The sequence below is a fragment of the Parasteatoda tepidariorum genome, chromosome 1 (genome assembly GCF_043381705.1).
Source record: "Parasteatoda tepidariorum isolate YZ-2023 chromosome 1, CAS_Ptep_4.0, whole genome shotgun sequence".
Classification (NCBI taxonomy): Eukaryota; Metazoa; Arthropoda; class Arachnida; order Araneae; family Theridiidae; genus Parasteatoda; species Parasteatoda tepidariorum.
In genome coordinates this window covers 71068928-71092095 of record NC_092204.1, presented here as the reverse complement: position 1 = coordinate 71092095, position 23168 = coordinate 71068928, and the positions used below count along the sequence as shown (strand labels likewise).

The following is a 23168-nucleotide window of genomic DNA, read 5'->3' as shown; positions in this document are numbered from 1 at the left end:
AAAAAAAACAGTAGAGAATTGCAAACTAAAATTTGCAGATTTTTGTCTAAGTTTGCCAAATTATTAAAAGGTCCACACGGTTCCACTGTAACAAAGTGACCTATCACACAAGCCTTTGAATTATTGAATTATTTGGAAATATAATGCTGAGCATATAAACCCTGAAATAATAAATTCAGGGTTTAGAATGGATATAATAAATTAAATATAATAAATATAATAAATTGAACAACTACCACTCGAAAATATTTATTCGCAGTCCGGAACAAGTTGGCATTTCTGTATCTATATTTATTTCTGAAATCATCTTTTTGTTAACCATTTCAAGTTGACGTTGCATAAACGCTATACTTTTATGGTGCAAAAAATGCCTTTCCAAAAAAAAAAAAAAAATTGGGGATTCTGCATCTTATTTACGTTGATATATTTTGATAACGGTTATCTCTTTAGTTTTAAAAAAAATATTCCAAGACAAAATGTGAATGCTTTAGAGAACATGAATATTTAGTTTCTATTAGATACGTTTAAAAACCATCTTTATCGAATTGTGAAAAGTGGCAGCTTTGGTGTCTTAACTGTAAAGTTACTAAGCAGGGGTGAAAGCGAGACGGAAAAGAGGAAAGGCTGGTAGTAAAACCATTTCAGTTATAGCTAGTTTTGGGGAGGAGTTTACTTATTCTTTTTTTAAATTTTTCAACAATATCTACTTTATCTTGGAAAAGAAGCAATTTTATATATATGCCAGAATTATAAGAGAAATCTTGATAGTTACATATATTTCATTTTTTTCGAAAAAAATGCTGGAATGAAATGTTTTACGTACCAGGTTTTTCTCTTTTCCGTCTTGCTATATAAGGGCTTTCACCCATGCTTGAAACCATAAACAAATGTTGAAGTACGTTCTAAGATTTCTCATTAAATAAAATAAAAATAAGGTTTAGTATTTTCCCGTTTTTATATTGTGAGAAAAACTAATATCTAGTTTAAGAGTTTATTAAAAATTTATACTCAAATAATGTCAAATGGGGAAATACATAAATAAATAAATGAAATAATAGTAATAATTAATAAATAACTAAAATAAAAATGTGTAAAACCCGTAAAATGATCTATGTCTTATTATTAGTTACATTCCTTTAATTAAATTTTCGGTTTGCAGGACTAGGAAGTCGGATACACAATAGAAACTATAAATTAGTGACTGAGTTTCTTAAACTGATTTCAATATTTTATCTGTTGATTTAAAAATATTTTTCCTGCGTCAGTTTTCATTTAAAAGTATCAGCACTGCATATATATATATGCACTGCATATATACATAACAAGCACGTTTTCAAAGCCTATGGAATGGTTTTTAATTTTACCAACTAGTTCATATTCTATAAGTATTTCAATGACAAAATGGGGCTAGGAAACTAACCCCGAATTTAAAAATATTCGAATAACGTTTGAGTTTAGAGATCAATTTTCTGAAGCTTTCTCGTGATTTCTGGATCAGACAACGAACGATAACAACCATCTGACAAATTCCCAAGAGTCGTGCTGAGTTTAATATGGGATGAAACAGATGTCGGCGCCCTGGCTTTAGTTGACTGAAATGTATACATTACCGCATGGGGCCCCAGCATCCTTCTGAAAAATAAATTCCTACCATTAGACCTCTTCGATTTGGGGCCCCTTCTCTAGAATCGCTTCAAAAGATACATTATTTAGCTTTTCTTATATTTTTAGTGAAAAAAAGAACAAAGAATGACTCTGTTGTTAGATTAGAAGATTCCGCCTCCCCCTTGCCCTTTTTCTTTCGGCTCTATTTTTGTGTTTGCAGCTTGAAGTGTTGAAAAATACATTTCTATACTTTTTTTTTCTGAAAAATATTCATATTTGTTTGAAAATAGTATCCTTACTATTGTTTGGTTAAATATTAATTTCGAAAAATTATTTAAAAACTGTAAAAATAATTTTTTTTAAAAATTCACAGTTGCCTTTAATGCGTCCTACCATATTTTTGTGCATTTTATAATTGTTCATTTTGAAAATTTCTACACTTATCAGTGATATTAAATTTTACTTCTGGATGCTATATTTTGACCAGCAATTATAAAAGTAGAAAATTATATGAATGACTGTAAACACTTATTTAAACAATAATTATAAACTATAATGATTAGATATCTTATAAAATATAATGATTAGATATCAATATCAAAAGAGTAGTTATATAACAAAAATCAAATGATATGAATGATTGGATATTGCTACCTTCATCAAAAGAGAAATTATAAAAATATGAAATTACATCCATGATTTTAAGCAAATATAAAAACCATAAAAATATGAAATTATATGAATGATTGGATATCAATATCAAAATAATAATTACAAAAATATCAAATATGTGAATGATTTGATAGAAATAATAATGTAATTTATATAAATCAGGTTCAACTCCTTGTACACGAGAATGTATTTTCAAGAAAAGTTTGAGAACTAAAATTCGTAACAGTGTGGTGTTTTGTGACGATATAGTTTATGTCTATATTAAAAGTAATAAAAAAAAATTCTTTGTATTGGAGACCAATTATTGAGGTTATAAACATTTTAATATATTATTAATTACATAAATTTGTTCATTTTGACAAGAAATTTTATTTAGGTTGATAAATGCAAAAAAAGGGGGAATTTGTCAAGTAATAAATAAGCAATGCAATTTAATGAGTGAAATTTTTTTTTCATATTTTATAACAAATAATTTGATTATAAAACCATTTAACACAATGCATCTACTATATTATATTTCACTATTATATCAATAAAATGTTAGCAAATACAATCACGTAAAAATGTCAACGAGAGTATAATTATTTTCCTGGTTTTAAAAATTGGTAAACAAATTGGTAGACAAAAATGAATAAGAAAAATCAGTTAATTAGCTAGTTAAGAAGATAAAAAAAATTAATAAAGGAATCATTAAAACAAAGGAATAATTAGAGAACAATTGAAATAACTGAATAAATAATTTATTTTTGGAACTGTTAATTATCCTTAATCTACTCTCGTTTCTTTATCTACTTAAGTGTTAATCACTCGTCATCCACATTCATTTACTATCACTGACTATGAAATTTAACTATAATTACATCAATTGGTGTTCTAAAATCGAAATTTCTTTTCTTATAGGTTATGGTGTAAATAAATCATTTTTATTTTGAGTAATATTTAGGCCAAATATAAAATATCATTGAATCGTTAAATTTATGCAGAAAATTTTTTCATTGTGTGTATTTAAAACTGAGTTTAATATTTTTATTTCTTATAGATGCTTGGCAAAAAATAAATTTTAAAGGCAAAATAATCTGTGTGCATTAAAATTGTATTGTTCCAGCAGAAAGAAGTTATTTTTTTTTATTTGTACCCTATAAGTATCAATCCAGAATACAGTGTCTAAATTTTTTAGCTATTAATAACCATTTATTAGCACATCTTAGGGAAGATAACCTTTCATGCGTTAAATAACTGCAAAGATTTTTGGTATCTCATCATTGCAAATTAGTCAAAAAGTCAGTGAAGATAATTATGTTTCTTTTATCAACGGAATTAGAATAAAATCAAATAATGAATTAAAAGAATCAAAACAAAATAGAACGAAAACAATATCTAAATGAAATATATTAATTATTTAAATAATTTTTAAACAAATAAAAGTTAAAGAATGTTTATTATCGGCTATATACACCGTTTTGATTCACTCTGTCAGATTAATGCTCCAGATTAAGTTTCGCAATGGTGCATATGTAGCGTAACTACCACTATAAGTATTAAATACAAATTCACTAGTATATAAGACATGTTAACTTTATTCAATCTAATCTCGATGAAAGAGTAGATAACCTTTTTAGGTTAGGAACTCTGAAATATCTTAATAGTTACAGTTCAATCTAGAGGTACCTTTAGAATAGATGAATGTTGACATGGTCGATAATTAAATCCCTTCAAAGTTTATATCACGTCCGGGTCACCCAGTGGCGTAGCGAGCTTAACTCGCGCCCGGGGCACAATACCCTTTTAGCGCCCCCCCCCCCATTCGAAAACCCGCAAATTAATAAGATATTATATGATATAATTAATAAGATATAAGATACCCGAATAATATTATATGTAATATATACTCGCAAATTAATAAATAAATAAAGCAAAATAAATAAAGTCATAGACTTGAGAGAACAAGACTAGATTTTGAAATGTATATGATCATCTAGAATTAGTTCAAAAGATACCTATTATTTATTTTACATATTTATAAAGAAATATTTTAAAAACACGGAGTTTTAAAACAATAAAAAAGTAAATATTTATTATCTCTAAGGAGATACATATATTTAATAATCATATGATTATAATACATTAATAAAACTAATTACTATGTCTAAATTTTCCGTGCTTTTGATGAAGCAAATGTATCAATAATATCATCAAAATTGATCATTTAAAATTTTTCTCTTTCCACACTTAAAAATGCTAGGTCACTTAGGCGATCTGTCAAAATTAATTTTAATTTGCTGAATGAACGTTCGCAGCTAGCAATTGATACTGAGATAGTCAGGAGTATTTGAAATGCCGCTCTCAGATTTGGAAAAACATCTTCTCCATTCGAGATTGATTATAAAAGTAAGAAATTCTAATGGAGTTTTAGGTTTAATTTCTTTTCTACTGCGGAGTAACATTTTGCTGTCACATATTTTGATAAAAAGTTCTATTACATTGAAATCTGTATTATAAAATTCACCCAGATTTTTAAAATTTTTTTTCAAGGTCGTTATCAACATTATCCTTGTTTAATAAATTTTCAACGTCTAGTAGAAATCCAAATTTGAAATTAAGGTCACTTAATCGTGTACACATTTCTTGTTGGAGACGATCAAGAGTGCTTTTCATAACGCGAGAAATTTCACTTTCTGCGGAAAGACCACCATAGCCAATTCTCCAGGCACGTATTGTTGTATCCATATCCCATTTTTCACAAAGAGACTCTGCTTTTTCTATTGCCTCTTTACAGAGCTTGTCTCAAATTTCGGCTAGTTCAGTCGCTAATGATTCAAGATCATGGAACACTTCTCTAAAATTCATTCTAGGATCTTGTAATCTGAGCTGCACACGATCAATCCTTCTTAAGATTTCATACCAGAAATGAACTAAAGTTATAAAACTAAAGGTTAGTATATTTTGCAACAGAATTGTAGCTTCACTTCTGTTGTCACTTGTAGTGGTAGTGTGCTCTGCTAATTTTTCTATTAGTTCTTTTATATTCTCTAGCCCATAGATGATAACGATAACCGCTTGTATTCTGGCGCTCCATCGCGTTTCAGATGTGTGACCTGCCATCACGGCAGCATTATCGTAACATTGTGATCTGCAGTTTGTTAATGAAATTTCATCGTAATTTAATTTCTCTAAAATTGTATTTTCGATCGAGGCTGCATCTTTAGCATGTATTTCAATAAAACTCAAAAAAGATTCTTTGATGGAAACTTTTTTATTGATAAAATCAGCATCTACATACCTAGCGACTTGGGACATTTGTTCTCGATGAGAGATATCAGGAGTTGAATCAAACAAAAGTCCATAATATTTATTTCTTTTGATATCGTTTATTAGTTGATTTCGAACTGTAGATGCCAGAAGATGAATGAATTCATTTTGAATCTGTGGTGACAAATATGAGAACAACAAATTTTTCTGTTAACAAATTTTTTCATACTCTATTCACTTAATAATAGAATCGTCTAGTAGATGTAGTAAGTAATCTTATTTAATTTATTACTTACCAAGAATGCCTTAAACTTGAAAGGTAGTAACATAGTGAAATATACAATATAATTTATGCTGACATTAAACTTATATATAGCATTTAATAACATTTAATTTTTATTCTAAGCAGAGCGCGATGACAAGGACGCAAAACTGAAAAATACACGCCCAAAGTAACTTAAAAGTTACTATTTTGGGTATTTCACTAATTTGTTGCGGGCTTCCACAACCTGTCTCAAATGTCACGGATATGTAAAGTCATGGAAAAAAGTATCCGGAAAGTATGTCCGGAGTAGTAGAAAGTATTATCCGGAACACATAATTCTCAGGCACACAACAAATACGGCGTTGTTTGTGTCCTTTCTTAGAAACGACAAAACGCTGTATTTGTTGTGTGTCTGAGAAGTATCTATATTAAAAAATAGACGATCCTTTAGTTGTTATTTTCCGGACACTTTTTTTTCCGTGACTGTACATATAAGTTACCTTAGAGTGTTATTGTTATCGTTTAAAAATAACATGCGTAAGCTACAATGCGCTTATACAAATAAAAATAAATAGTGGTCTGAAAGAAAGAATGTTTGTACTTTGTGCACTGCAAATATTTATTATAACATATTATGAGATAATTTATGTAACCACACAGCGTAGATGCCATAAGGAAGTGCTGACAGACACAGGTCTGCCAGTAGAAAAGACGTGCCATTTCTATTATGAATATATTATTACAGTTTGATTTAGACTATTAAAGTGACATTATGAATTAAATATTATGAATAATATTTATGAATTAACATTTATTATATTACACTGGCACTAAATTTAAAATATATTTTCCGGAAATCAATTATAATAAAAAAAAAATTACTCAGCAATTTTTTGTTTTGCGGATCATTTCGCGCCCCTTTGTGTGTAGCGCCCGGGGCATGATGCCCCCCCCCCCTTGCCCACCCCTCGCTACGCTACTGGGGTCACCATTAATGGGATTTAATTATCGACCGTGTCAACCTTCGTCAATCAAAAAGGTACCTCTAGACTGAATCAAGTTAACATCTCTTATATACCAGTCAATTGGTATTTAATATTTATAGTGGTAGCTACGCCACACGTAAGTACATTTTAAATAGAGATGAATCTACAAACAAAAGAAAATCAAAATGAAATATAATAAATACAATATTTAAATTACTTATGATTTTATCAATAATAATTGTATTATTATTTAAATAAATCCTAAATAAATGAAAACTAGATTCGACTTATTATTTAAATATGAAGATGACTAATGTTGCGTTACATTACGTAAGTATAATAATATTACGCTAGATTACGAAATGTTTCACAACAGTTCGTAAATATGTATTTTGAAAAAAATGAATCTACTTCCACAAGTCCAGATTTCCGTAATGTCTGAGAATGATCTTTTAACTGAAGCAACAAGTGTGCATCTACTACATATTCCTCATTAAGCAATCCATTTGCATATTGTAATTGTATTAATTTATATTTTCATCAATACATAAATTATAATTACAATTATATTATATATAATTTAATTATATTATTATTATTTGTAATTATAATCGCTACATTATTTAAATAAATCTTAAATAAATAAAAACTAAACTAAACTCGCTTATTGTTTAAAAGTGAAGTTGACTAGAATATTGATTGGTTACATTAAGTACAATAATATTATGTCAGATTACGAACTGTTTCACAACAGTTTGTAAAGATGTGTTTCGAAAAAATAAAAATAAATTCTCCATCCAGAAATCCATTTTTCCGTAATATCTGAGAACGATCTTTTAAAACCGAAGCAACAAGTGCGCACATTCCTAGGCAACCCATTTACTGATTTTATCTACTGATATCAGATGAATGTGATTTTGTTATGGTAAATAAAAAATGTTTTGCTCTTCTGAACAAAACAACAAAAAAATTAACAATACAAATTGAACATTTATCAAATTTTCCTGCAAAAATGAAGTCACTAAACTCTAAATATTGAAATTTTGACGAATTTTTTAAAATATATATTTTGAGGATGAAAGTCAGGCGAGCTGGGCTGACTGGCACAGGATTAATTATTAAATAATTCTGAATAGCAATTTTTTTTAAAAATTATTTAGGGGATCCTGTTTTAAAGCTATATTTAATAACTGATCGTTTCTAATGATACTGGTTAAATCTTAAACTTATAACTTAAACAAAAAATTATCTTTTTGTATATACATGCGTTATCTGATTGCGCCACTGGATCAGCACTTTTGCTGTACCTAAGCTTTTTTTTTTAACATTTAAATTTAGGAGCTACTAAAGTTGCCTTAAAATAAATAGTAAATACGACTTAAAATCTATAAAATAAAAGTTTTGTACAATATCAATGCCACTGGTGCCATTTTTTTTTTTTTTTTTTTTTTTTTTTTGANTTTTTTTTTTTTTTTTTTTTTTTTTGCCAGTACCCAAAGACCAGATCGTAAGATCAAAAGGTATTCAGAGAGTAGATTTTTTCTTCCATATAGGAGCTGGTTTTTATCTCTCTTGCATTAAGTTTTTCTATTTTTAAAACTTTTAATATAAATTTTAAGATTTATATGGGGCAACATCTGATCTCTCTCCTTCGTTTTTTTTCAAACGCGAGATTATAAAATTAAGATGTTTAGAGAGAAATACAATTTTTCCACAACAAATTAATATTAATACTTAAAGCAAATAATCAATAAAATAATCTTAATAATAGATTAAAAAAAAATTTAAATAATCAATATTTAAAGCAAAAAAGCTAAAGAAAAAATTCACGAAAAAAGCATTCAAAATTTCAATAACTTTCGAAGAAATTAGAATTCCGAAGGGAAAAAAAAACCTAACATTAAGTTTAAAAACAAAACTGGCTTTTTCAGTATCTTAAATTTCAATATTCACTAGTACAGTTTTGTTATACTACTACGTGATTTCAAGTTTTATAAGTCTTATAGTCTTTGTACAGCAAAACAAAATGTAACGCTAAGAAAAAATTTGAGAAAAAAGAACTTACCGTATATTCCGGCGCATAACGCGCCCCGACGTATAACGCGCACCCGTAATTTCTAATAACTTTTTTTAAATTTTAAGATATACTCTTCGTATAACGCGCATGAAAATTTGGATTGTGCATGTGCAATATCTCGTCTAGTATCTATAGAAAACCAGAAAGACTTTTAGTGTGGGACATGTTTAGGTCCCACCTTACAGATAATGCAAAAAAAAAAAATGTTGAAAGAATGTAACACCGATGTGGCAGTTATTACGGGCAGATTGACACCATTAGTTCAGCCATTGGACTTCTGCTCTTAAAGCCAATTTAAAAAAACAGTGAAACACTTGGATGTTGGAGGGCGAGAAAACCTTTACGAAAGGAGGACATATGCGTCATGCAAGTTTGGAAACAGTGTGTGAATGGATATTAAAAGCATGGGATGAAATTAAGCCTGAGATGGTTAGAAAATCATTCAAAAAATGCAGTATTTCAAATAATCTGGACGGATCAGAAGATGACTGTTTATTCATGGATGAGGGTGACACAGATGATGAAGACGAAACAGATTGTAATGACATGCCTGAAGAAATAGCGGAAGACGAATATAATGAACTATTTATGTAATAACGAAAATCAATAAAGTATATAGGTATGTTATTTCTTTAAAATAAGAGTATTTTTCTATATTTAAATTTTTTTAGTCTATAATTTTTTATATTCGGCGTATACAGCGCACCCGTAAATTCCAATGTTATTTTTTGCATTAAAAGTGCGCGTTATACGCCGGAATATACGGTAAAATCGTAATAATTTTGAACAAAAAGTAATCATGAAATAAAATCGTTTTAAGTTCATAAACAAATGCGTCCCTTTCAGAAAGTCAAAATTCAACATTGTCGTAGCATCTCTGTTTTCTGTAGAGTGGCCCGCACGGTATTTTTTTTTTGTCTATAAGCTAATAATTACCAAATGTTTTCTTGTTTTTTTTAAAATTTCATCATACCTCCTGTACATTTTTCTATAAACTTTCGTAATTTTAAGTTCCTAAAAGTGATTGTTTTTGTGCAGAAAAACAAAATGTAATGTAAAGTAGATAACACAAAAAAGTGGCGGGGCGATGACGATTTTTTAACAGAGAAAGAAGTAATATTTTTCTAATCAGTACGACTTGAGATCCCACAAATCTTTAATTTGAAAATGAGCATTAATAACAGAGTCTCTGTCTTCGTTAAACTATACATTAATCATTATATCTTAGATGATAATAAATGGTCTATATTTGTGAACCTTTTTCCCACTCATTTTTATCTTCGCCTTCCATCATCGTTCAACAAATGCACCTACAGCATCGATTTTGATAATTTCCAATGAATTCTCAGAGACGGAGGGTTGTTTTTTATTAGATAAAGTATAGATTCTCTAAGTTGATTGAACTTGAATAGTAGTTTCACTTATAGAACTGAAGCAAACTTAACTAATTTTTTTGCGTATTATTGTGCGTGTACATCGGCTTTATAATCTAGCTTAAGTCATGTCGTGGAAAATTGTTTATAAAACCGAATTTACCCCAAATGACCGATGATTAAAAAACTGCAAGAAAAAGAAAAGTGCAGTTATGCTTAGGAAACTAGATTGTTTATTTTCACCAAGCCTCAAAATTAGTTTCAAGGTTCATCAACAGATAACGCTACTACTTTATTTTATTTCCGGCGTTGAACAGCTGACCCAATTCTGAGTTTACGGCTATCAATATTCAACTGCGTAGCCTTGTAATTTTGAACACAACCCAGAAGACAAGGGAACTCCTAGTTTAAAAATTGGGACAAACTAGCTATCGTGGAGGGGACTTTTTGATGGAACTAACCGACATTTGTGTTAGATGGCGAGAAAACCACGAAAAGCCTGGGGGCAAGGGGGTTTTTAACCTATGATATTTCTACCACTGGGGATATTTTATGTCAGCACTGTGGCCGGTTTGAGCCAAAAGCACTACTATTTTATAACCGTCATTGAACAACCGACTGAATTCTGAGTTTACAACTACCACTGTTCAACTCCGTTGCCTTGTAACTTTGAATCCAATTCAGAAAACAAAGAAACTCCTAAATCAAGCATTGGGAGAAATTTACCTTCGTGGAGGACTTTTTGATGGAACAAACCCGCATTTGTGTTACATGGAGAGGGAAACCACGAAAAATTACCACGATTATATTCTGACGGCAGGGGGCCTCTGAGCGTTACTATTTGAGAACGACTGTAAAATAAAGTTTTCAAAATGACCACTCTTCGGTGCAGTCGGAGGGCAAAATTAACGAAGTCCCTATAAATATTTCAGCTTGGATGATCTGACATGCTGCCGAAAACAATGTTTTTTTTACTATTTTCCAGCAATACAATCAATTTGTAAACTTTATAACTAAATTTGACATCGTGTGGATAAATAGTTGGTTTCCTAAACAAAACGCAGCGAACTGTGCATTTCTATTTTATTTTGTTTGTAAATGTAACCGATTTCATTAAATTCTATATGGGTCATTTTGCGGGCACTAGGTGTTTGTTAAGTATGACCAAGTTAATGATTAGCAGTGCACTGAAGTTTGATTATCAGTTAAAAGAGTATTTAATTAAAACCACTGGGGTGTCAAAGGGTCAGCAGGGGTCTGTCCAGACATTTTGTGAAAGGTCCGTTTTACGTGAAATTGTGAAAAAATTACTCACATTCTTTCAACCAGGGTCCGCTTTTATGAATTTGTGCAAATAGGGTCCGTTATTGCAAAAAAAACTTTTTCAAGGAGTTTTTGAATTGTAAAGACATACGAGATTATGCTCATGCAATACTGTAAAATTATAATTAAAAAAATTAAATTTTAAAAAATAAACAACAATTGCTGTTTCTAAATTAGCGATGCAACATACAAATATTTGGTATTTGGCCTACAAATATTTGGCCTATACTGCTGAACGCAGAATATTCATTTCAGACGAATAATGAAAGAATCGTCTGCCGAAGACAAAACTTAATTCGTTTATATCCATCTTTCTTGTTTTCTACCCTGGAAAGGGTTTATTCGATTAACAAAATTATAATGAACATAAACAAATTTGTGAAGGGTCCGATTAAAAGAAAAATCATTTTGTGAAGGGTCCGTTTTTAAGTTAAAATATTTTGTGAAGGGTCCGTTTTTATGAAAAGATATTTTGCGAAGGGTCCGTTAACGGACCCAAATTTCTTCTAAACAGACCCCTGGTCAGCCTGCCCTCGACATCCTCAAAATCATAAACCTCGGTCTATTATTATGCTTTTGCAATAATTTATTTTGAATTATATTTTATTTAAATTTAAAAATAGAAATATTGCCTCAACAATCGTATTACGAAATTTATGAGTTTATAATGAAGCATTTTGATAGTTTGTCGTCAGTACAAGATATTTTTAAAATAATGAAAAATAAATAATAATTTTTTCGATGTAACAACATTTAAACATCTTTGAATAAATGAAAGATTTTAATACTTCCTTCCTGAACTCTAGAAAGGTGAATTGCAAAAAGAAAAAAAAAAGAAATTTTAAATTAATAATTTGATGAGACAATCATTTGCTTTGAACAATTTTATAAAAAAAAAAAAAAAAACCTATGAAAACCTGGATCATTGACTGAAAAAATTCATTCTGTAATAAAACAATAATAGCATTTATTGTATTGATATATAAATTATCGCAAATTTATATTTTAGCGAAGAAAAACAAAAACGCTATTGAAATCGAATAAATCACTATTGAGGAAAAAGGGATTTAAGTCATTAAAACCAATTTGATTTCCGATTGAAACTTGAACGTGTATCGAATAATTGTCCTTCTCATAGTTTCCTCTAGCAGTCATTCAGGTTTGGGATAACTTTATTCGTGCCTCTCTCCTTGATGATTCGCGAGATTTTTATAACGTTTACACTCGCCTAAATATCAATTTGTGCACGTTTTCCCCTCATTTTTTACAAAAATTCTAAAAACATATAAGGACAATCTATACCAGGGGTGGCCAAATTGCGGCTCGCGAGCCACATGCGACTCTTTGACGGATTATTTGTGGCTCTCGATAAATGCGCCCGAGTTCCATTTGAATTTTGTGCTATTATATTTTAAAAAATCAAATTATTATCGTTCCGTATGTGCTTCAAAATGTCTTTTAAATTACTGACGACAAATATTACTGTCATACACTGAATTTACAACTGCAGGGGAAAGATAAAATTCTGACTTCTCTCAGTGTATATGTAATTTTAAAACTAAATTACAATTTTTCAAAAGTTCTTTAAAAATAAAACATTTTGTCATTTTCCTCGAATTAAAAAAATTTGTTCCAATATTAAACAAGAAAAACTCAACGAGAATATAAAAAAGCTAGAAGGAATATTGACGGAGTTCCAAAATAGATTTCAAGACTTGAAATATTTTAAATCGTCTCTTGATTTTCTTCTGAATCCACTTGAAAATCATAATTCAAGGTGAGTTTTCCATTTCCAATATAATTATGACCCAAAAAGCATCTGGAGAATTAGAATTAATAGAGATGCAAAAAGATCAAGCTCTACAATTAAAATATCAACATCGATTACTGAATTTTAGAAATTTGTACCAGAATCGAAGTATCCGGAATTAAAAAAGGCTGCTTGTCGAATTTTAAAGAATTATCAGGAGAAGTAAAATAAATGTGTTTAATTTTTAATATTTAAATTCAATACACATATTTTGTACTTTTAATTATGTTTTCAATAATTTCTGTAAAAAAAACTTATACCTTTTTTGTGTATAACTTTTAATTACGGTTTTAATTACGGCTCTCGAAAAATTTCGAATTTTGAAAAATGGCTCGACTATAAAGAACTTGGCCACCCCTGATCTATACGGAATACACTGCATTTATAACTGATTGGTAAGGGTATGTTTAATGAAAACCGTTCTTGCAGCACAAATTGTTTTTTCTAAACTGTTTCGATTTCACTTTTACAGCTGCTATTTCGAAACTAGGCATATTTTAGTTGGGGGAAAATTTTTTTCAGTGATAGTGAAATGAGAATAGAAAAATCGATTACTGGCAAAAATATTTTGTATTTAAGTACACCAATTTACAATTATCAAGCATTTATATTTATACATGTTTAATTTATTCATATATAATGGTGGTTAAAATAATTCAAAATAAAATTAAAATCGTAAAGCCAAGAATGAAACAGCAAAGCATATGGTTCGCTGTGGCTTTAAATATGAAAAACAAATTTTCGTAAAATGCTGCGAAATTTCGAAAAATTATAATTGTACATACATAATAATTTTCTCTTTCGTTTTTTTTTTCAAGATGTTTTCTCTGATTTTTTCATAATAATCAAATTCAAACTTTGTATTTATAGTTACTTAGTTTAAAATAACATAAGCTCATGTACAAAATAAATGTTATTTTTAGGTGTTACATTTTATTACATTCAAAACGCGTAATAATAATAATGTATATCTTTCATATGTTGATCAACGTTTGATGAATAAGGTTGATTACATACAAGAACATAATTTTATTTGTTTACACCAATGTTAGAAATATATGGTAAGTACGTATGTAAAACAAGCATCTTTACAATTAAATAAAATTTACAAGTATATATAGATCTAAAAACTAAGTTTAAGAAAAAGAAAAATCAATATCAAACTGATAATTAATTTTAAAATTTGCAATAACGATTCCGTTTATAGATTTTTAATTGAAAGGAAAAATTACTTACTGAAATCATCTGAAGAAAAAGAAAGTCTAACGACACAGAAAAATACGAAAAATAAAATAAACTTATTCGCAACTTCACTACTTGAATACATATTTTAAATATTTATGGATCACAGTCGAATAACAACATATTTTTCTCCCGATCTGCATCAGGAGCAAGAGATCATTTTGAATGGAATGAAGAAGAAAACACGTGTGTGTTCATTGAAGAGAAGAGGAAAGCCAATTGTCGCCAATAAGCCAATTTCCCTACTTCATTCTCCCTTCCCTACAGCTTTTCAATTTGATAAAGAAAACGATTTATCTTTATAAGTTTCGATAAACTAAGCAACATTCATTTTAGTCGAAAAGGTTCGTCGAAAAGGTTTAGTCGAAAGGTTCATTTTAGTCGAATCTTGTTGATTTATTGGGGTGATATAAAATATGGTTGATAGTAATGTTTAAGATATTGACTTCCCTTTATCAACTGGTATATTAGTAAAGTCAAAAACTTGTGTGTAACGGAATTCCCGAAAATGTATTGCTGCCAGTGATAGGATTTAACTGGTACGCACGAATAAGTTCTTACAATTTCTCAAGTTCTACATCAGGCTCTTCACATTTCCTGAATTGAACCAATACATAAAAAATTATATGAAAAGCTGGAGTTTGCAGTTAATTAGAGCATTTTTTAAATAAACAAGATTATCTAGTAAAACAAAAATCGCGATCGATGTCTAATAGATCATTTCATATTATTTAAATCGAATTCAGTATATTTACCGGTTTTATCAATGGAAATGTTTAAAAATAAAATATACTTAATCTTGAAGTTCTAAAAAATGTTTAAAATTCGGAAATTCGTAAAAAAAATTTTTTTTTAATTTTCAACATAATTTTTTTTCTAAAAAGAAAGATATACCACGAATGATATAAGTCCCTGTTTTGGATACTTAATTTTTTTTTTCTTCGAAAAAAAATCGCTCGAAAATGAAACCTTATAACCAGGTTCACCTAAAATTAGAAAACTAAATAGTGATTCAAAATATTCTGTTTAAATCATTTTCTTTTTTAATCCTTGACTTAAAACGTTAAATTTAATTTTTTATTTCTGATTTAATAAAATATTGTATTGTCGCATTTAAGTTTTCAATAACAATAATCTTTTTAGAGAAAATAAATTTTTATGTGAGGTTTCATAACTTACTTTATTGTTAGCACTGATTAAGTAACATATTTATAAGCTATCCCCTAAAAAATGACTAACTCAATTTGCTATTGGAAAAATCCAAGCATAATAGATCAAAAAAATTATCACCCCCTGTACCAATTGCTCAATATACAAATGGTTTTCATTTCCCCTAAAATACTTTTTCAAGAAGTTAGGATAGAAAAATTAAAGATAAGCAAAGGAAAAATAAAAGATGTTTTTTTTTTTACAATTTGTGCTTTTGAATTGATGATAGTACTTGTTTTTAAAACCGAAACAGCTATACGTTAATGTCTTCAACTTAAACGTTTGAACTCATTAATTAATTTTCAGATTAAATTAATATAGAATATTTTCAATTAATTGTGCAGAAAGCGAGAGTCAAGAGTTATGTATTCAACGTCTGCGTACGAAAGGGATACACACAATACTGCACATCCCTAAAATTTTGAATTCAATAGATCGCCGTACCCGGTTTAGGAGCACTAGAAGTTCAAAATGAAAAAAATACTTTTAAAACTTCATTATTTGAGATAGTAAAAAAATTCACACTTTGCTTAGTAATAGGCAACAAATCGTGTTTAAATTAGTTTTTCTTTCCGAGTTATAAGATCATAAATTTGTAAAGGTTCATACATCAATATGTAGTTCCGGTTGACAAAGTTGCTTTTTCTCATAATGGAATTTTTCAAGGTTCTCACAACATGAAAAAATTCTTTACGCACCAATTTTTGTTTTGTTGCCATTAAAATATTTTTAGATACTCTTCGAGGTGCCTTGTTTAATTCTAAATGCATTTAATTAAATCAATATCTTAATTTAGAGCCGTGGTGGCTCAGGGAATAGAGCGTTTGCCTACCAATGAGTTGAGCGGGGTTCGAATCCCCGCGATGGCTGATTGATTCGAATTCCGCACCCGGCTCGCACCGACCACAGTGCTGAAGTAAAATAGCCTCGTTGATAAATGGATTATGAGTTAGAGTCCCCTTACCGTGAGGCTATCCGTGGGAGGTTTTAGTGGTTTTCCTCTCCATGTAATGCAAATGCGGGTTAGTTCCAACAAAAAGTCCTCTACGAAGGCAAATTTCTCCCAATACTTGATCTAGGAGTTCCCCTATCTTCTGGATTGGGTTCAAAATTACGGAGTTGAGCATTGGATGTCGTAAACTGAAAATTCGCTCCGCTGTTCAACGACGGTTATAAAATATAATATCTTAATTTAGTTTTTTTAATAATTGAACAAACATAACTGAAGCATGTTTTTTTTAAGAAATCTTTGGTGACAAAATGAAAAGTTAATGCCTAGCTGCGTTATATTATAATACGGTTAATATAACTACTTACATTTATTTAACTGTCTATAAACAAAGCACTTTGGTTAAAATTTAATTAAAAAATTTTAATTTATTTGCAAGAAACTTTTTAATTACCAGCATTTAAAAACCATACTTTTAGCTATAACTTTAAAACTAATTATTATTTTTTTGAAAAAACTTTGTACATAGACTTCTTTCAATGCTACCAATATTTTGCTAAAATTTGAAAGTAATCGAATAAAAATTGCACTTTTTTGTTTTGAACGCTTTGTGTCAACTTAACCTCTCTTCCATGGAAAGTCGCAATAAGCAAAGAGAAATACATCACAGTAAATATTTTAATGTTTCATGGGCGGCCCGGGTACCGGGTACCACTCTCATAGAGAACTAAAGTGAATAAAAACGGCATCTCCTTTACATCGAATTCAAAAGATTCAATATTAAATTAAAACAAGCAAGATGTATCGTTAACAAATGTTAGAAATAAGATCTTTTTTTCTTCTTCAATTATAGAGGTTGCTTATTTTATACCAAAATCCCAGTTCTTTTAAGACTTATCATAAACACCGCATAGAATTTACAAATTTGTTTGAATGTTGGAACTACTAACTAGATCATTTATGCACAGATTTGACTAACAATGTCAAAAGCTATGGATACTATACAATACTTATAAGAAAAGTAAAGCATTTCCACAACAGTCCATTGTGGGCTCCACTTTTTCGTGACTAAAGGTGGCAACGTGGTCAGCATTGAACAAGATCGTCTTTAATTTCCAAACAAGCTGGGTCGACTTTTCAAGATGCCCTGGAGGATTGAAATTCAGTCCTTCAAAATGACAGCTCAGTGCTAAAACCGCAGTGTCATCGCAGACAATAGATGACGACAGCATATTTTTACAGACATACCTTCACTTTTTACACAAATTGAAATTAATTTTTTTTTTAAAAATAATAACGATATAACTTTTGATCTAACATATTAAATTTAAATTTCTTACATGCAATAGAGGTGAATGAAAACTATCTGATCAATTTATACATGCCTGAATAACTTTTGATTCAGTGATGAATTAGTAATAATAATTAGTGGTTTGTAGGTACTTTATTTACGTCTCACTAGAGCTGCACAATGGGTTATCAGCGAAGGTCTCGGAAACATCCCGGAGCATGATCCAAAGACATGATAATGCAATTTTGATCCTCTACAGAGGGGACAGATCCTCAGAAGTTTAAGGTAGAACAGTTTAACAGATACCGACAACAAGCACCCTCGGTCCCTATGCAGGATTATCAAAGTGGTCAATCACCAGCTTACTGACCGCAGCAAGTAGTGCTACTGGAAACCTTGTCTTTACAATCAGTCCACTGCAGTATCCAATTAGTGGTTTGAACCGTTAAACTTTTATGATAATTAATCGGTACTATGATTAATTTACAAAAACGCTTTTTTTATGAGAAAAAAAAGATGATATTCCAATAGAGTACATTTGGTTTTCTTAATTCCAATCATTAAATCACAAGTTATTCAGGGTGATATTTTTTATTGGGTTCACTGATCTGAGAACACAGTAAAAGTTGCATTTTTGAAAAGCTGCATCATCATTGAATTATTTAAAAAAGAAAATATGCACAACTGGATGTTCATGAACAAATAATTGTCTTCGGTTGATCATTTAGGATTCCATAGCCAGAACTGCTACTCTAACCAGCTGTGCCACCAAAGTGCAATTAAATGTCACATATCATCCTCATCCATTAAGCTCCCCAGTTCTTTTATAGACACGAGATAAAGAGTCCATTTTCATACATAATGGATGTACATAAATAAAATCAAGAGTACAACTTTATAATTGAAAGTTTTTAAAAACAACAGTGAAACAGACAATAACTATCAATCTATTTTATTAAATTTACTTTGTACATAACATTTTAATGTGTCAACAATAACAAATAAACAATTTTATATACAAGTAACCAGTATAACATTAAATGATTAAAACACAATGATTCTTTGAACAAGTGCAATATAGATTTAAAACAAAGTTAATGATTCACTAACAAAATCAGCTATCTATTTACAAACATGTACATTTCTGGCACAATTCCTTGATTTTAGAATATTTGGCAAGGATAATATAATTTGAGTAACATTTAAAAAAAATATTGTTTTGCTTAGTCATTAATTTACTAATCATACTTTGACAATAAATAACCTCATATGGGTAAATATAAAAGACAATTTTTTTTTTTGCTAAACAATATATGTTAAAAATCATACGCTGATAATTCTAGCTTTCAAAAAGCAACTAATCTACTTGAAATTTTAACTCAATAGCTCAGTTAAGTTTACGGGAACATATTAAGTGTTTTTTTTTTATTTCTGAAATGCTTTTGACATTTCTGACACTTCACAAATACGCAACTTTTTTCAAAAATTTCTCTTGTAGGCAGAAATACCAACTTTTCCACTTTTTTTCAAAACATTTTATTAAGTGGTAAACAATTAAAAACTGAAACTTTAAAAATTCTTCACAGTTAGAGCAAATCTCTTAGAAGGTTCCGTACGAGATTACAATCACAAAGCGGCATTTTCTATGAACTTTTATTATATTCATATATAGTGGAAGGCAACACAACTTTTAATTAAATATAATAAAACAATCATACATTAAAATATACATTTTGCTATCATTAAAAAGTAATTTCAAACAAAGCAGAGCAAGTTGGCATCTCTGTTTATAGAATAACATAGTATGGATTTGCTACCGCACTCCAACTCCAGAAAAAGATTTAATTTACTGCTAGTGCAACAACAATGAAGGAATAAGAATCAAACCAAAAAAAAATAAAAAAATTCAAAAACAGATATTTGGAAGAGCGGGCACTGAGAGATATAGAAGATGTGACAGTGAAATGTAGGTGACGCTAAGCAATGGTTACTTTCAAATTTCGCACGTGTCTATTTAAAAAAAAATTCTTTAATAAATTATCATTGTATTTTTTTAAATAAAATTTGTAAAAAATGTGTTCTGCATCAGTGAGGAGAAAGAAAAGAACGATTTGTTGGAAAGGATGAAACTGTTACTAATCCTTACAGTCATAAAAAAAAAAATTTTTTTTTGCAAAAGAGAACTTTTTATGTGATTTGCTTACTATTAACAATGAATATTTGTTAAGACTACATAAATATTTTTAAGAATGATAAAAACTAAGTAATTTTTAATCGATTTAAATAAATTGATTCACACCAATAAATCTACATTGATAATCACATTTTTTTTCACAATCACTCTGTCAATAAATCATTTAAAATATGTCCTATTTTTCTCTATCATTTTTAGTATTATATTAGAGACAGAAAAGTATCAATACTGTATTGCAGGAATAATAAATTTTTAAAGAAACTATTCACAAATCTCTTGAATAATAGTAAAAAAATTTTTCATAGAAAAAAGTAATCATTGCTTTATTCTAACTAATAGGAAAAAAAATTTAAAATATATTTGGTTACAAGTTAAACTGTCATTCCAAAAGCAATGATAAAGATGCTTATTTTGGAACAGTTGTTCTAATAATGCTGCTCTTTAAAAATGAAATGTCGTGAATAAATTTTGCAATATTTTCAATAATCTCTTTATTGTTGTAATAATCTCTTACCCAATCCAGAAGACAAGGGAATTCTTAGATTAAGTATTGGGAGAAATTTGACTCCGGGAAGGATTTTTTGAGGGAACTAACCTGTAGTTGGGTTACATGAAGAGGGAAATCATGAAACCTTCTCACAGTTAGCCAGCTTGCACTGAGGATATATTACGCCAGCACTGTGGTCGGTGTGAGCCAGTGCAGAATTCTTATCGACCAGCTATCGTTGGGATTGGAATCAGAGTCAGAGGGGAGGATTCTATCCCGAGTCACCACGGCTCTTCTAAATTCTTAAAAGAATTATAATTTTTAAGTTTTATTATATATACCTTCCCTTTCTTGGTGCAACATTACATATTCTAGAATCCATAACACTGCAGAGGTAAGTTGACAGAAAGTGAAGACAAGAAATTTTAGCAGTAGCATAACATTTAAGCTTTTTAAAGTTACTTCTTACATAAAAGAAACATCCTATAAGTACAAGAAGTCAAGAACAAATGTAACACAAATAGCATAGTTCATGGTTCGTAACAAGGAAATTTATACAGGTTTCAATGAAACATTTGTGTTACAGTGTATGGACATTACTTTTTGTAGCCAGTATTGTGGTAATTAAACAGTTTAGGGCAAACATGATATGGTAGTATTTTGAACACTATTAATGATATTATTAAACAGCTTCTTCAGAAGTGTTTAATAAAATTAATTTTGTACTCTAAATTTACTAGGATATGGCAGATTATAGGATTATTTAGAGAAAACACAATCGAATAACTTAATGAATTTCTTTTGAACTCAGTAAGTGAAAATATTATCATTAAGTAAGTCAAAAGTTAATCACAGAACATTATTTATTTTTAGTTAACAAAACAATTATGTTATCTTGCACCTAACAACTTACATCTTGCACATAAGGTAACTTATCTTGCACCATTTATACAAGTACAATAATACTGAACCTCCTTACTTAGGAAAATTAAGTGAGAAATGTAAAAAATAATAATAATAATATAAATATCAAATAAATGTTTTTGGTTTATAATATATATATAATTATGGACTGAAGTAGGACGAGAGATTTGCTAAACAGTTTGAATTTTACATTAACATGTTTTTACAAAATTTTCAATATTATTGTATGATGATTGTCCAGTTATTTCCAATCTAAAACTAGAACACGTTTCGAATTTCAATGCTCTAAGGAATTTTATATATATAGAGATAGATTATTAAGTATTTATGAATAGCAATGAGAAACAGGTATTCTTGATTCACCGATTTCAACCATGAATCGTTAAAATTTTGAGATTTGTATTTAAAACAAAATTCATATTCTAAAATGATACCAATAGTTCAATCCAGTAAATTTAAATGAACACATTGAATAGTAAGATACATTAGTTGAGCAAAAAGTAAAATATAAGAAGGCATCTTCTAATAAAAAGGTTTTAATTAAACATTAACAAAAAAAAAGCACTATTTTCATTTTTCATAATTAACAGTATTTTCAAAAATACAACTTTTTTAAACTTGTATTTGTAAATTAAATTAAACTATATAGTAATTATTTTTTCTAAAAGTACAGTTCTAAAAAATAAATGGACCACCCGGAATAGCTTTTGATCTAATGATCAGATCTTCACTTTCTAGGACTCAATTTTAATGTTTTTAGGGGGTGACTTCAAATATGCTAATTAATCAATGCAGATGATATTTCAAATTACGAAACCTGACACAAAAACATTCCCTAAATAAACATACTTCTTTTAGATGGATTCGGATTTCAGAATGCCGAATGCTTGAAATGTTGTCGAGATTTAGCGAAATACTCAAAAAGTAAAATTAACATTAAGGGGTCCAAGCTTTGGACCGCTCTCCTGACCAAACTATGCGGACCATAATACCCAGATTGCTTCTACTCCCTATATTTTGGGAGTAAGAAATCCGAATTTGTTCATAAAATGTTAAGTTAATTTAGAGAAATCCCGGTTTTGTGGCTAATTTTGTAACTGAAAACATTGCCTGCACTAATTAATTAGCTTATTTGAAGTCACCTCCTCAAACCATTAAGATTGAGTCCTAGAACATTAAGCAGGGGTAATTGTGAGCCCAAGTCGAAATTCCGGAAAATTTCTTGAGTAAGAAAAAAAATTTTTTTTTAAATCGGAAAATTAGAAAAAAAATTAAACAAGGTTTTTTCCTTTTTCTCAATACTTCTTAGTCAGGGTGCGTGGTCAAATTATTCAACAAAAAATAAGCACCTTTTAAGCACTTTTCAAGCACTCAAAAAATATTTTTAAGCACTTGCATAATTCGAAGCGAAAATCTCATTTTGAAAAAGGGAAAATTAAGCACTTTTTAATAACTCCCAATGAAAAAAGCACATTTCAGGGCTTTTAAGAAACGAAAATCGAAAATAAGCAC

At 29.3% G+C, this 23168-nt stretch overlaps 1 protein-coding gene and 1 long non-coding RNA gene across 3 annotated transcripts in view; both read right to left on the bottom strand.

Annotated features, from left to right (window-relative positions):
- The window catches only part of LOC107450904 (protein eva-1 homolog C), a 38739-nt gene extending 23817 nt beyond the window's left edge, over positions 1-14922 (bottom strand). The window contains exon 1 of one of the 2 annotated variants that reach the window (XM_016066843.4): positions 14597-14922. In XM_016066843.4, coding sequence (XP_015922329.1) covers positions 14597-14687 — 91 coding nt within the window. In that variant the 5' untranslated portion in view covers positions 14688-14922. The remainder of the gene's footprint in view (positions 1-14596) is intronic. The other variant, XM_016066844.4, reaches the window with a different exon arrangement.
- Positions 14923-21113: 6191 nt separating this feature from the next.
- Positions 21114-22537, bottom strand: LOC139425887 (uncharacterized). The gene is made up of 2 exons (XR_011636969.1): positions 21676-22537; positions 21114-21633 (listed from the first exon to the last, which is right to left on the bottom strand). It is a non-coding gene; the product is annotated as an uncharacterized lncRNA (long non-coding RNA).
- Positions 22538-23168: the final 631 nt, after the last annotated feature.